The following is a 14,964-nucleotide window of genomic DNA, read 5'->3' on the forward strand; positions in this document are numbered from 1 at the left end:
AAAGCTTTCGTTTCCTTCTTTATAAGGTAAGGATGATACCTCCTTTTTCATAGGAGGATAAGATTAAATGAAATAATGATGTAAAGTGTTTAGCAACACTTGACAAAGTATCTGGTGCCTTGTAAGAGCTTGTCATTATGGCTTGTCATAATGTTTCTGGTACTTATTTTCTTGGGGCTCATCTGTAAACCCATGTATTTGCTTTCATCTCAGATTTGAATCTTTTCAGAATTACTATGTGAGAACCCTGTGAGTTTTCTGAGTAAAGAGACAACTACTCATGTGAATGTATAAGTGTAGTAAAATGTATAGCAATACCAGACTTTTGCCCAAAGAGGTAATGTTGCATTACAGTTATTACAGTTTCTCTGCCAACAACCCTCATGTTTTTAAAGAACTCAATAACACCAGAAAAATAAATGAATAACGCATAGTCTCTTAGCCTGTCAATCCTACTTAGAATTGCAGAAAGTTGTAAATGTTAAGTGGTTATCCCAATTTGAGTTATCCCACCCTGTCCTTAAAATCCATGTCTGTCTTACAAGGGTGGCTAATTATTATAAAATTTAGGGGAATTCCCTGGTCATCCAGGCTTCTGTGCTTTCACTGCCAAGGGCACGGTTCAGTCCTTGGTTGGAGAACTAAGATTCCATAAGCACTGTGGCAGAGCCAAAAATAACAACAGTAAAACAAAACATAAAATGTAATATTTGACCTTACTGTGTACATTTAAATGCTATTCAGTTAGTTTTATGTAATAAAAAGATGGGTGGGTGTAATTTATTGTTGAACTCTCCTATATTATTTAGCATTTTCTACTTATAAAGTGCTTTAAAATATGTTCTGGTGTTCTTATTTGAGTCAAAGCCTTAAGTATGCAAAAAACGAATTATAGTAGAAAAAAAGATTCACTCATGAAATTCACGATACATTCTATCTCCCCCACACTTATCTCTGCTGCTGCTGCTAAGTCACTTCAGTCATGTCCGACTCTGTGCGACCCCATAGACAGCAGCCCACCAGGCTCCTCTGTGCATGGGATTTTCCAGGCAAGAACACTGGAGTGGGGTGCTGTTGCCTTCTCCGTCACTTATCTCTAACCTGTGAGTACTTAATAAATGTTAGAATTATTCCTACCTTCCACTGTGAAAACAAAAACACTATTTATATTTAAATCATTATAATAGACATGGGTTAGAGATAAGTGTCTATTATAATGATTTAAATATAAATAGTGTTTTTGTTTTCACAGTGGAAGGTAGGAGTAATTCTAACATTTATTAAGTACTCACTGTGTACTGGACAGGATACTAGATGCTTTCTGTACTTTTTCTCCTTTAATCCTCCAAACTCTGTGAAGTAAGTGGTTGTTATTCCTATTCAGAAATTCAGAAATAAGGTTGCTCTGAGTTGGTATTTGAATCAGGATGTCAACAGACTCAAATACGTTTTGCATGTTCACTCTACCTGTCAGTTGGTGCTCAGTAAACGCCAGAATAAAACCAAGTATTATAATACCATGATTTTTCATTTGAGATTCTTGTTTTATAAAACATGCTTTGGTAACAGTTTCTTACATTTGTTTAGCAGTTCACTGTTTCAAAGTGATTTCACTTTTATTGCCTGTTTCAGTTACCATGGCTGGAAAACAGATCACCCTGAAATTTGGTGGTATAAAACCATTGTTTATTTTGCTTTCAGATTCTATGGGTTAGCAATTCAGACAGGCACGACAGCGTGGCTGTATGTTCCACGGTGTCACGGACCTCAGCCTGAGACTAAAGACTAAAGCGTGAAGGCTTTTTACTCACACATCTAGTAGGTGATGCTGTTTGTCAGCTGGAGGCCTCAGTTGTTCTCTGCATGGGCCTCTCCACATTCTCTCTGTAGTTTAGGCTATCTTACAGCATGGTGGCTAAAAGTTGAGTATTTTAGAGAAACAGAGACACGGCACCTGCAAGCCCTAGTCAAGCAGAGATGGCTTCCTTTTTTATGGCCTACCTTCAGAAATCACGTAATTATCACTTCTTGACACTCTGTTTGTCAGAATAGTCACAAGCCCCTGCCAGTCACATTTGGGATGATGTATATATTTTGGTGTGGCCATCTTTGGAGAAATAGAAATTAACCTGTGAAATAGATCAAGCAGATCACTTTATAAGTAAATAAACTGTATTCAAAGTATTAGTATAGGAGCAAGGGTCTTAGGTCCTTCTGGCTAGACTGGTATACTTGATCTATTTTGATACATTATGATACATACTGCACCCTATTACTTACCTAAGGTAAAGGATGTTTGTATAAGCTATCAAATTAGGATGTTGACTTAATGTAAGGCCAGTGGGATGATTAGCATTTTGGAGGAGTATGCCAGCAATAGTTAAAGTTTTTTTACAGTGAGATATGCCATTTGGTTTTATCAGCTTGATTAGTTAGCTGGTGGGCCAAATCCAGCAAGCGTTGTTTTTGTAAGTGAAGTTTTATTGGAACACAGACACACATTCATTTATTACTGTCTGTGACTGATTTTGTACTACAGTAGCTGAGTTGAGTAGTTCCAACAGAAACTGTATAGCCACCCAAGTGAAAGTGAAGTCGCTCAGTCGTGTCTGACTCTTTGTGACCGCAGGGACCTGTAGCCCACCAGCCTCCTCCGTCCATGGGATTCTCCAGGCAAGAATACTGGAGTGGGTTGCCATTTCCTTCTCCAATAGCCACCCAAGCCTAACACAATTACTATGGGACCCTTAACATAAAATTTGCAGACTCTTGGTCTAGGAGGTCAACCTGTTACAGTCAATCTGAAATTCCCCATACTTGAGTCTGTGGTTTTGACCAATTCCTCTGCTTATCACACCTGAGAACTAGCATGTCCCTGCATGCTAAGTCACCTTAGTCATGTCTGACTCTTTGCAACCTTATGGACCGTAGCCTGCCAGACTCCTCTGTCCATGGGATTCTCCAGGCAAGAATACTGGAGTGGGTTGCCATGCCCTTCTCTGGGGGATCTTCCCAACCCCAGGATCAAACTCCCATCTCTTAAGTCTCCTGCATTGGCAGGCAAATTCTTTACTGCTAGTGCCACCTGGAAAGCCAAGTGCTGGAAATACAGAGAGATAATGCTTGCCCTTGAAAGAGTTCACAGTATTATTGGGGAATCAAACAATCATAGGTTTACATAGTGCAGTGTCATGAGTGTGCTGTTCTACAGCTATGCATAAATTTCTAAGAAAAGATAGTGGCTAAAGATTGGAATCTGCTTTTTCTCAGAGAAGGCTTCCTAAGAAAACTGATATTGATCAAGTTCTTGGATTAAGTAGAATTTAACAAGGTGGAAACGTATAAAAGAGCCTAGCATAAAAAAAAAAAGAGCAAATGTATGTTTGAGTAAGGGTTTTGTATTTTCAGGTACTGTAGGAGAAAAGTAGAATGGGATTGGAGGTGTAATGAGAAGTAGGACTAGCTGACCATTTAAGTGACTGAGGCAGGAAAGGATTTGAGAGTTCTTTTAGAGACTTGAGACTTGAGAGCTCTGAATTGTCAAAACTTAATTGATTGGTTCTCAGTTCATTCAGTTCAGTTCAGTCACTCAGTCATGTCCGACTCTTTGCGACCCCGTGAACCACAGCACGCCAGGCCTCCCTGACCATCACCAACTCCCAGAGTCCACCGAAACCCATGTCCATCGAGTCAGTGATGCCATCCAATCATCTCATCCTCTGTCATCCCCTTCTCCTCCTGCCCTCAATCTTTCCCAGCATCAGGGTCTTTTCAGATAAGTCAACTCTATGCATCAGGTGACCAAAGTATTGGAGTTTCAGCTTCAACATCAGTCCTTCCAAAACACCCAGGACTGATCTCCTTTAGAATGGACTGGTTGGATCTCCTTGCAGTCCAAGGGACTGTCAAGAGCCTTCTCCAACACCACAGTTCAAAAGCATCAATTCTTCAGCGCTCAGCTTTCTTCATAGTCCAACTCTCACATCCATACATGACCACTGGAAAAACCATAGCCTTGACTAGACAGACCTTTGTTGACAAAGTAATGTCTCTGCTTTTTTTGGTTCTAAGAATGGTGAAGAATGTGAAGTCTAGGTTGACTGACCTGGACGACTGGGTAGTCAGGGAAAATGGGACCATTTTGCTAAGATATTCTGAATATGACTACATTGGAAGGAATAGATTTTTAAAGATGTTTCACTGTTGGAGAATTTGAATTTGTAGTGCCTATATATCTAAATGAGAAGATGTTGGAAGCTTGACGCTTAAGAAAAAAGACTTGAGAGTTTTTAATAAATGAATATTTGAAGCCATGGAAAAGACGTAGTTCTCCGTGGAAAATATGCAAAGAGAGAACCAAAAATAGAAATGGGGAACATTTAGGAGATGTGTAGCAGAAGGAGGAGAGGGCAAGCAGATCCTAAGTTCTTGAAATGAAAATTCATTTTTCTTCAAGATATATATGTATGTATATCACAAAGAAATAATATATAATCTTTTTTGTGAATCCATGTTTTAGCCAAGCTGCAATATGACAAGTTTTTAAGAAAAAAAAAAGGGGGGGGGGAGATGGGAAGAACCAAAGACTCATAAGGTCATAGAGTTTAAAAATAATTTAAAAATTGTCTCCAAATGAGGCGTTTCAGTAACTCTCTAGTATGTGTGTTAGATTTTGACAATTCTTGCTTGTTCTTTTTTGGAAGCTTTGTAATGTAAAGATGACTTTTTTCCCCCTTATTTTTTGTTTTCAGGTCTCTGCATTGGGAGCAGAATTTTCCTCAGAGTCTTGCAGAGAGTTAGGTTTCTCCAGCAACTTGCTCTGCAGCTCCTGTGATTTGCTTGGACAGTTCAACCTTCTGCAGCTGGATCCTGACTGTAGAGGGTGCTGTCAGGAAGAAGCACAATTTGAAACTAAAAAGGTACTGCTTTCTAGTATCTCTCTTCCATTAGATGATTTAGTTGAGATGAGGTAAAATGTTAAATTGCCTAATCAACCTAACTACAAAGAAGTCATTAGCTTCTACATTTTGTAGTTTTAGAAACTCAACTGATTTCTTGCCTGGGGCATTAGATCAGTCAAAGCAAATGAAGGGGAAAATTATGGTTATAGACCAATAGACCATCCTACCATGGCTGTGCTGTCCAGTCTTCCTTACTTCTGGCCACATGAAACCAAAGAATAATTAACTAGATGTTTTTATTCAGTTACAGTAAGAACCTAGTCTTACATTGAAATTTGAGATGAAAGTAAAGCACCTATTACATGCACATAATTGTCAACAGTAAGTTATAACTTTTAATCTGGTTAACTAAAGAATATGATCTGTTAATTTGCACACCTGTTACTACTATTTCCTGATGTCTATTCTCACCGTTAACACCTAAAGACAACCGGGACTAGGTAGTTCTAAGTATCCAGTAAAATCTGCTATGGTTTTACCCACTGTTCAAATTAACAGTAAACTTGCTCAATTTTTAAATCTTTTCATTAGACCTATAGATTAATTAAAAATTATCAGGAACAGGTCACTTATATCATCCAAATCAAGCTGAATTAATGAAGTCCCTATGTTTGAGAAAAATGTCAATATCTCTCTGCTTTGTTTCCTTTTAATATTCTTTCAGTTTTACTTATTGAATCCTGTTTGAGGTATTATGGTTTGTAAAGCTTTCAAATAGTATCTTCTCATTATTAGGTAGTAAAGGATTATTTCTAACAATGAGTACAGTTTTATAGGTTTGTAAGAAAAACAAGCAGACACGCTTTAACATCATTATTCAACCGAAAGTTATCCTTGATTTCTCAGTTGAAAACCTGAAATTCCTATGTCCCAGATATGGCTTCTGTGTCTACAATGGCTTTCATTTTCTTGGTTCACATATACCCATAATATATTTTAATGTTTAGAAGATTCCCATATATAAAAGTTAGTCTTTACTGCAAGTAGGTAAAATCTAAAAAGATTTTTAAAACTGGATTTTAGATAGACTTAAGACATAGGACCTAATTAGTAGGCTCCTTCCTTCCTGTTTTCTGTTTTGTTTCTTCAATGGTATATTCACAGGAGACAAGTGGCTGCAGTGTGGTTCATCCTCTCATCTTTAAGCTGTTATTCTATGGTCTGTACAACACTCGGCCAACAATAATTATTTTCTGAGACACCAAACTGAGATGGATTGAACAACAAGGGGTGTTTTAAAAGAAATAATCTTTATCACACACCCCCTTTGTAATCAAGGGTAAGCTGAGAAAGTCTAGCCTTTGACTGATATCAAATATGCCTTAACTATAAGTGCATATAAAAGCTGTTTTTACTTAATTGCCCTTTCTCAGTAATTCTTTATAATATACAAATTTTGTGAGTTGTTTTTTTTTTTTTTAAGCCACACCATGCCACATACAGGATCTTAGTTCCTCAGCCAGGGATCAAACCCATGCCCCCTGTAGGGCAAGTGCAGAATCTTAACCACTGAACTGCCAGGGAAGTCCTTGTGATACAATTTTAGTAGAACCAAACTTCAGTCACACTTCTCAAATTAATCATATTCCTGTTCAGTTTTCATTATTAATTGAGCTGTGTTTGATATCTTGACACTTTGCAGCAGTTACAGCTCAGCATTATCCGTGGGGAAATAGCCCACTGTTTAATACATGCCTAACTAGTCACACAAACTGAAATGTTTATTATATCTAAGTGCAAGTGAGCCTGTATCCTAATATACCTTTTATACTGTACTTGTTTTTTCTCAACTCCTTGCCCTTAATCTTTAAGATGTACTCTCATTATTTGCTAGGACAGTGTTGCACAAAATCAGTGAATGATTTTCTAGAGGCCTGGTGAAACCAAAACACTTAAAATAGTAGTATAAATATAAAAGTATGGCAGGTCAGGCAAGCTTCCATGTAGATATAAACCACATTCTTATATAAAAGTGGTATGCTTAATTTAATCTCTGCAGTACTACTCTCTGGATTATTGGTACATAATCATAGGTAGTCATGTATGGGTGTGAGAACTGGACTATTAAAAAAGCTGAGTGCCAAAGAATTGATGCTTTTGAACTGTGGTGTTGGAGAAGACTCTTGAGAGTCCCTTGGACTGCAAGGAGATCCAACCAGTCCATCCTAAAGGAAATCAGTCCTGAATATTCATTGGAAGGACTGAAGACGAAGCTGAAACTCGAATACTTTGGCCACCTGATGCAAAGAACTGACCCATTTGAAAAGACCCTGATGCTGGGAAAGATTAAAGGCAGGAGAAGGGGATGACAGAGGATGAGATGGTTAGATGGCATCACCAACTCAATGGACATGAGTTTGAGTAAACTCTAGGAGTTGGTGATGGACAGGGAAGCCTGGCATGCTGCTGTCCATGGGGTCGCAAAGAGTTGGACAGGACTGAGCGACTGCACTGAGCTGAACTGAATCATAGGTAACAATATACACAATAGCTTTTCTGTCTCATTCAACTCTGGCTTAAGGCTTAATTTTGAAATTATAGTTTAATTTAGTTCTACTTTAACGAAAGTTAAAATATGCAATATATAGACTAGTTTGTTGTCGTTTAGTCACTAAGTCGTGTCTGACTCTTGAGGTCCCATTGACTGTAGCCCACCAGGTTCCTCTGTCCATGAGATTTCCCAGGCAAGGTTACTGAAGTGGGTTGCCATTTCCTTTTCCAGGAAATATTCCAGATTTGGGGATTGAACCTGCATTATAGACTAGTGCCTTATGTCAAAAATATTAAAAATACTTAAACATGGCTGTGTGTAAATCATCGGGAATATAAATTTTGTAGAAGAGGAAATTTATAGTTTATTTGCAGGACTGTCTTGGCAATTTATAATAAAGAAATGTTACCTAAATACTCATTTTGGTTCTGTCTTAGTTGCATGCTTTATAGGTCTGTTCAGGGATAAAGCTAATCATTTTTCAAATGCATACACTCAGTCAACAGGCTAAATTTAGCCTTTGATAGGCAAAACATAAAATTTGCTTTTAAAAAAATGTATTTATTCCCAATAAATGCAGAAAATATCTTCTAAGTCCCTTATTCTGCAAGTAGATATTCCTATATTGTTTGTATTTGGTCTTGTTTCTCCCCCACTTTTGATTGTAAAGGACCTAAGTAAAGATCACAAATATAACTAGAATAAGATTTTTTGGTTAGCTGATTTACTACTGTTTTAACTAGTTTTGCTCATAACTGTGTACTTAGGTACAATTTATAAACATTCATAAGGGTATTGACTGAATTATTAAGAGCATACTAATTTATTGTTGTTTAGTCACTAAGTCATATCCAACTCTTTGCGACCCCATGGACTGTAGCCCGTCAGGCCCCTCTGTCTACGAGGTTTCCCAGGCAAGAAGACTGGAAAGGGTTGCCAGGTTCCTTCTCCAGGGATTGAACCCATGTCTCCTGCATTGGCAGGTGGATTCTTTACCACCGAGCCACCAGGAAGGCCTGTATACTAATTTGTAACTTAAAGTAAAAAAACGGTAAACTAATGAAAGAAAAATGTTTACATCTTGGTGCTCTTAGTATTTACTAAGTAGTGTAAGTGACTTCTGCTTTTTGTACATAGAATCTTAAGATGGAAGGGAAGGAACTGTTCACTACTGACTGACTCTTTGCTTGTGATGGGAAAACATACAACTGCCAGTTCTTGCTTGTTGTATTTTACAGCTTTTCCCACCAGAAAAGGACTAATTCTTCTCCTGTTAATGTTTTTGAAGTATTTTAGACAAGGGTTGTTACTAGCTCAAGTTGGGTCACTAACCAGTTATTAGCTAAGATTATGGAATAATGTAAGAACTGCCACAAAAGCTGCCACAGTAGCCATGTGAGAAGTTACACCTGGGAGCAGATGGATGACGCGCTCTTAGGTAAAGAACACACTGGGTTTTCCCCTCAATTACTAGAGTAAACTACTTCTACTTAAGCTGTTTTAAAGATTTAGCTCAAGTGTCCCCTTTGCTGGGAAGTCTTAGCGAATTTCTCCTCCTTAGCCACCACCCCTGCCACTTCCAAGTTACATTAAGCTACACCTAGGTCTTCCCTCATAGCTTTGTCAAGAAAGAATTTGCCTGCAATGCAGGAGACCCGGGTTCGATTCCTGGGTCAGAAAGATCCCCTGGGGTAACCCACTCCAGTATTCTTGCCTGGAGAATCCCATGGACAGAGGAGCCTGGCAGGCTATAGTCCATGGGGTTGCAGGAGTCAGACATGACTTAGCAACTAAACCACCAACCACCACTGCATTTCCAAAGCACTTAAACATGCCTGTGATTTGCAGTTAACTCCATTATATTGTATCTGATGTCTGGCTTTCTTTCTCTCCCAGTATTTTATGCTTTTTGAAGTTCAGAACTATTTTTTTTGTTTGTTTCTGAATCCCTAGCCTTTAGCTTATAATATTTCATAAGTTTTCGCCCTTGAATAAGGCTCTTTTTACTAAGAAATAATACATGAAATTCTGTGGCCAACTTTAGAGTAATTTAGAAGTCAGCTTAAACAGCATTATTCAAAACAATGGCAAATTTTAAGCTTTACCCTATCAGAAGCTGAATTCTGCTGATGTGTAAAGCATAGAAGGATGAAATGGAGGTTAAGCTAACTGCATGAAATTGTAGTCGCTAAAGAGATTTCACCATTGCTTAAAATAGATTCACTTTTGTACTGTGTGTAACATCAAATCTATGAACTGATTTCTTCAAAGGAAACAAATTTAATTCAACAGGTTATTCTAATATAAAAACACTGTTCAAAAAGTTTTTTTTTAAACTAAATGTTTAGCAGCAGTTCAAATTCAGTGTAAGAATCAGTAAGACTCGTGAGTAGCAACAATACTAAATAAAGACATAAATTTGCTTAATAATAGCTTCAAACATTCATTAAGTTCTTATTGTATGAAGGTGCTCTTCCAAGACTTTACATGAAGTCACTTATATAATCCTTACAACAACCCCATGAGGTAAGTACCATTATCATCTCTATTTCATACCTAGGTCTAAGGCAAGGAGATCTTGCCTAAAGTCATACAGCTAACAAGTGACAATAAACATGTATGTCATATATTTGTGTAAGAAAAGTTTAAAAGTTTCTTTTGTGCAGTTATTCAGTTGAACTGAAAATAGTTTAAATTTATTTTTTATATTTTCTATACGGGGCATTTCATCTGCCTTTAATATGAAAAATGAATGTGGTCAGTTTTCTTAGGTATTTACAAATCAGAATCAGCTTCTGTCTAAGAATGTTAAAACATTCTGTCACATTTACAGATTGTAATATTTATAAGAAAAATAAACCCTTAAAGTAATCATTATTAATTTCCAGGCTGTCTTACAACTGCATTTCTTTCAGACAAACCTACTTCAGAATCAAAATAAACTTTGTTTATGTACTAAATATTACTTCATACTGCAGGCTCTGAGAATGCCAAAATAAGACAGTAGTCACTGTCCTAGAGGACTCGAAGAAATAGACATGGAAATTGGACTACTGGAATGCATTTGGCAGGATATTCTGTTGGGATAAAACATAATATCCAATAATGTAACTGCTAAAAAAAAATTAGAAATTAAAATTGGAAGGAGGAGGGGAATCAATAAATTTCTTAAAGTTGGCATAATCAAGAACTATAGAAACAGCCATGTTAATCACTATGGAAGTGACCAACAGAAGAACTAAAAACACTAAGAACTCAGAGAGATAAGTTCTATAAACAAATGGTATAAAAGCACCACAGAAGAAAGGATATAACCATTTGACAGGTCATGTAAACATTACCCCTTGCTTATGTAGAAGTTGATGCTTATGGTAAGTTGGAAAGTGATTAGGAGAAGGTCATCTCTGGCAGAAGGAAAAGTATTTGAAAAGGAACAGAGTCATCATGAGAGAGATGGCCATCTAAGATGAATCAGAGAGCTTATTATGAAGAGAGAGAACAATAGGTAAGTAAGTAGGGCCTGTGTGCCTTGGTAAGAAGTTTGAACTCTACCCTATAGGCAGGTGATGACAGTTAAGGACTATGAACAGTAAATTGACATCAGATTTGTGTTTTAATAACTTTTGTTGGTGTTGTGAATGATAGTTGATAGAGTAGTAAGGAGTACCATTGGCAGAAAAAGAACTTAAGATGCCAGCTTCCAAAGGAAAGATGCAGGAAGGAGCTTAAGCTAACACACTGTAGTAAAAATGGAGAAGGGGCAGATCTGAAATAGATTTAGGCAACAAGAAACTACAGGATTTGTTGACTAACTGGATTGAAATGTGGAAGGGAAGAGTGAGGACACTTTGCAGTGTTTTTATGTCAGAAACTGCTAACCTCAGCACAAGGCTACAACAAAATTCCATCTAGCTACAAGGTAGCCCCTAAGGGCAATGATGGTGGATGGGAAAAGAGACAGCGACAGAGGATAATTTTTAGTAAGGCATACATCCCTTAGTTCCAAACTGCCTTTTCAGTTTTCTTTTTGAAGATAGACGTGTTAAGTTCTACTGTGGCAGGCCATGAATTTTATCTCGGTACCATAATAAGTTCTAAAATAGATAGTATACTCTTCAGAGAGCAGGCAAAAAGTGAAAATGTGTAGACTGGCCTCCTTTCTTTTGTTCTAATTTCACATTGTTGCTCTTCATTTTTGTATACTGCTTAACTTTTGAATTATTGCAGCTCTTTTGGTATCTGTTTTTAAAGTGAAAATACATTAGGTGATTAATTTTAATAGAAATCATTTAATTTGAGCCAGCTCTTATTTTTTATTTCAGATAATTGTAATCTTTCTTGCAAATGATAATAATTGCCTCCTTTTTTATGACCGTGGTGTTCACTATTGGATGGTAATGGAAACACACAAAGAATTGAACTTTCTTTGAAAAGCAGCTTTTCCTGCTTTATCTTTAATATAAAAAATAAGTGTAGTTAATTTTTTTTTTTTTTTAGATATTTACAAATCAGAATCTGCTTCTAAGCATGTTAAAACGTTCTGTCACATTTGCAGATTATAATATTTAAAAGAGAAATAAATCCTTAAAGTAGTTCATAATCTATCTCCAGGCTGTCTTACAGCCACATTTCCTAAACATACCTACCTCAGAGTCATTGTGGCACATTCATGTTCATTTTTCGAGACTATTGAATGGATATTGAACTGTGTTTTAACAGGATCTCAATCTCAGATTTTCAGATTAACAGAAATATACGTTAACTTTTCAAACACTTAGCAAAAATTAATTAATTTTTTTATTATTGAATTTTTTTATACATTGACTTTTGTTTTTTATTGAGTACTTACACTAAATTGTTTGCCATTTTCTTTATTTATACATATTACCAAGGGGCTAGTTGGTTTTGTTTTTAAAACTGCTTACCTTTAAGATATTCAAGCTTAGGGTCTTTTTTACCATGCTCTGGATATTTTGACCTCAGGAAATATAGTGGCATTGTGTCATTATTCTATACATTGTGTGATATTCCCTAGGTATTAGTAGGGTTGAATATATTGTTCCCAAACTATACCCTGAATTATTCATACTTATAGCTGAAGTGTGTATGGGAATGTGTGTGCTCTGTATCTGTGAATATATTTGCATCTAGGTGGAAATCTGATCGTTAAAGTCTTAACCTCTTGGTGATGAAATTCTCTTTGTTTTAGGTGTATATTCAAATTCTGTTTCTTACCACAGTATTGAAAGAAGCCTTGTTCTTTTCCTCAGATTTCATAGTTAGAATGGTCTAATTTATATTGTGGTGATGTCAGAGAAACATATTTTTTTTTTTTTTTTACATTTTCGTTGAGCTTTTTAGTGGAACAGTGATTGTATCTTTATGGCAAGACTCCCTCAGCATCCTCTTACTTTCTTCAGAGCCTGATTTAAGGTAGTTGTTACCTAGCTTGTTTTTAACTTAGAGGAAGCTTCTTTAGACACAGTCATTGTTTTATATTTTTGCGGAGTTTGGTAGAAAACACCTAAAAATGAATAGTTTGATCTCAGGTATATGATTTTAGAGCATTATATTTACCAGGTTGGTTTGCTAAAATTGTAAAACCCAACTTATTTCCCTGATCCTTTGTATTCGTTCATTGTTCCTATACAAGAATGCCATCAGTCAGAGTGTATGAAAATGTTAATAAATATAACGTTTGCCTTATACACTTAAGGTAACTTAAACTGAATCTTGACAAAAGCTTACTATAAGATCGCAAATATTTAGTACTCTAATTATTTGCTCATGTGTAGTTGTAGCTTTTTGTTTCTAGCATTACAGGTACTTTAAAAAATATTAGAAAATATAGGAATGACTTTGATAAATAATGAATTAAAATTTATAACATCAGATCCCTAGACATAGTTTTAGTTGTAAACATTTTCTCTGAGAATTAACTGACTCAATTTTGCTTAGAAAAAAAATAGCTTCTGCTTAATATATTTTTGCTCTCCAGATGTATGTGAAAAAAGTAAAGTTGACTTTAAAAAAATAACGTTTGTGTGTACTACGTTGCTTCAGTCACGTCCGACTTTGTGTGACCCTATGGACTGTAGCCCACCAGGCTCCTCTGTCCATGGGATTCTCCAAACAAGAATACTGGACTGGGTTGCAATGCCCTTCTCTAGGGGATCTTCCTGACCTAAGATTTGAACTCACATCTCTTGTATCTCCTGCATTGGCAGGGAGGTTCTTTACCACTAGTGATATAATTGTTCTAAGAGTGGGTCGCGTATACTTAAATGTTATCATAATAGTTTTTTCATTTAAGATCTCTAAATATTATAATACTTAGATTTTATCATTTTATAGCTATGCTTCCTTATTTTTAAACTCCTACATTTTAATTAAGAGCAGGGAGCCCTTCAGAGGAGACTTCCCTGGTGGCTCAGACAGTAAAGAATCTGCCACCTGCAGTGCGGGAGACCTGGGTTCCATCCCTGGGTCGGGAAGATCCCCTGGAAAAGGGAGTGGCAACCTACTGCTAGTATTCTTGTCTGGGGAATCCCCATGGATAGAGGAGCCTGGTGGGCTACAGTCTGTGGTGGACAGGACTGAGCAACTAACACTTTGACTTTCACTTTCTCTCAGGGCTTCATAAGACCAATAAAATAGTTGCTGCTCAGATCTGAATTCTGTTCAGCAGTCAAAGCTTTTCCTTTGGCTAACCTAACATTAAGTCATTTTCATCACAGTGCTACTTTCAGTTTTTTTCTAAAGTTCTGCTTTAAAAGAGGATTTCAAAAATTAAAAATGTATGGCTGCAAATGATTCTTCCAACCAACCTAGACAGCATATTAAAAAGCAGAGACATTACTTAGCCAACAAAGGTCCATCTAGTCAAGGCTATGGTTTTTCCAGTAGTCATGTATGGATGTGAGAGTTGGGCTATAAAGAAAGCTGAGTGCAGAATTGATGCTTTTGAACTGTGGTGTTGAAGAAGACTCTTGAGAGTCCCTTGGACTGCAAGGAGGTCCAACCAGTCCATTCTAAAGGAAATTAGTCCTGGGGTCATTGGAAGGACTGATGTTGAAGCTGAAACTCTAATACTTGGGCTACCTGATGTGAAGAGCTGACTCATTTGAAAAGACCCTGATGCTGGGAAAGATTGAGGGCAGAAGGAGAAGGGGACGACAGAGGATGAGATGGTTGGATGGCATCACCAACTCGATGGACATGAGTTTGGGTAAACTCTGGGTTGGTGATGGACAGGGAGGCCTGGCATGCTGCGGTTCATGGGGTCACAAAGAGTCAGAAACTACTGAGCGACTGAACTGAACTGATGAGACGAAAAACAGTATTACAGCATTTATCTTGCTTTAGTCATTGTTTACTTGGTTTACCTTAATTTAGCTAGTCTCTTAAGCAAAAGTCTACTACTATTTGATTGCTTTGTAATTTTTGCCTCTTTAATAGTTGAGGGTAGTCCAAGGCATCCCCAGCTGCACATTACAGTCACTTGAATAACTT

General features: G+C 37.0%; 1 protein-coding gene across 1 annotated transcript in view; it reads left to right on the forward strand.

The window, feature by feature from the left end:
- The window catches only part of SELENOF (selenoprotein F), a 43,742-nt gene that overhangs the window by 3,441 nt on the left and 25,337 nt on the right, over positions 1-14,964 (forward strand). The window contains exon 2 of the mRNA NM_001034759.2: positions 4,752-4,919. Coding sequence (NP_001029931.2) covers positions 4,752-4,919 — 168 coding nt within the window. The remainder of the gene's footprint in view (positions 1-4,751; positions 4,920-14,964) is intronic.

This window comes from Bos taurus, chromosome 3 (assembly GCF_002263795.3).
Source record: "Bos taurus isolate L1 Dominette 01449 registration number 42190680 breed Hereford chromosome 3, ARS-UCD2.0, whole genome shotgun sequence".
NCBI classification, from domain to species: Eukaryota; Metazoa; Chordata; class Mammalia; order Artiodactyla; family Bovidae; genus Bos; species Bos taurus.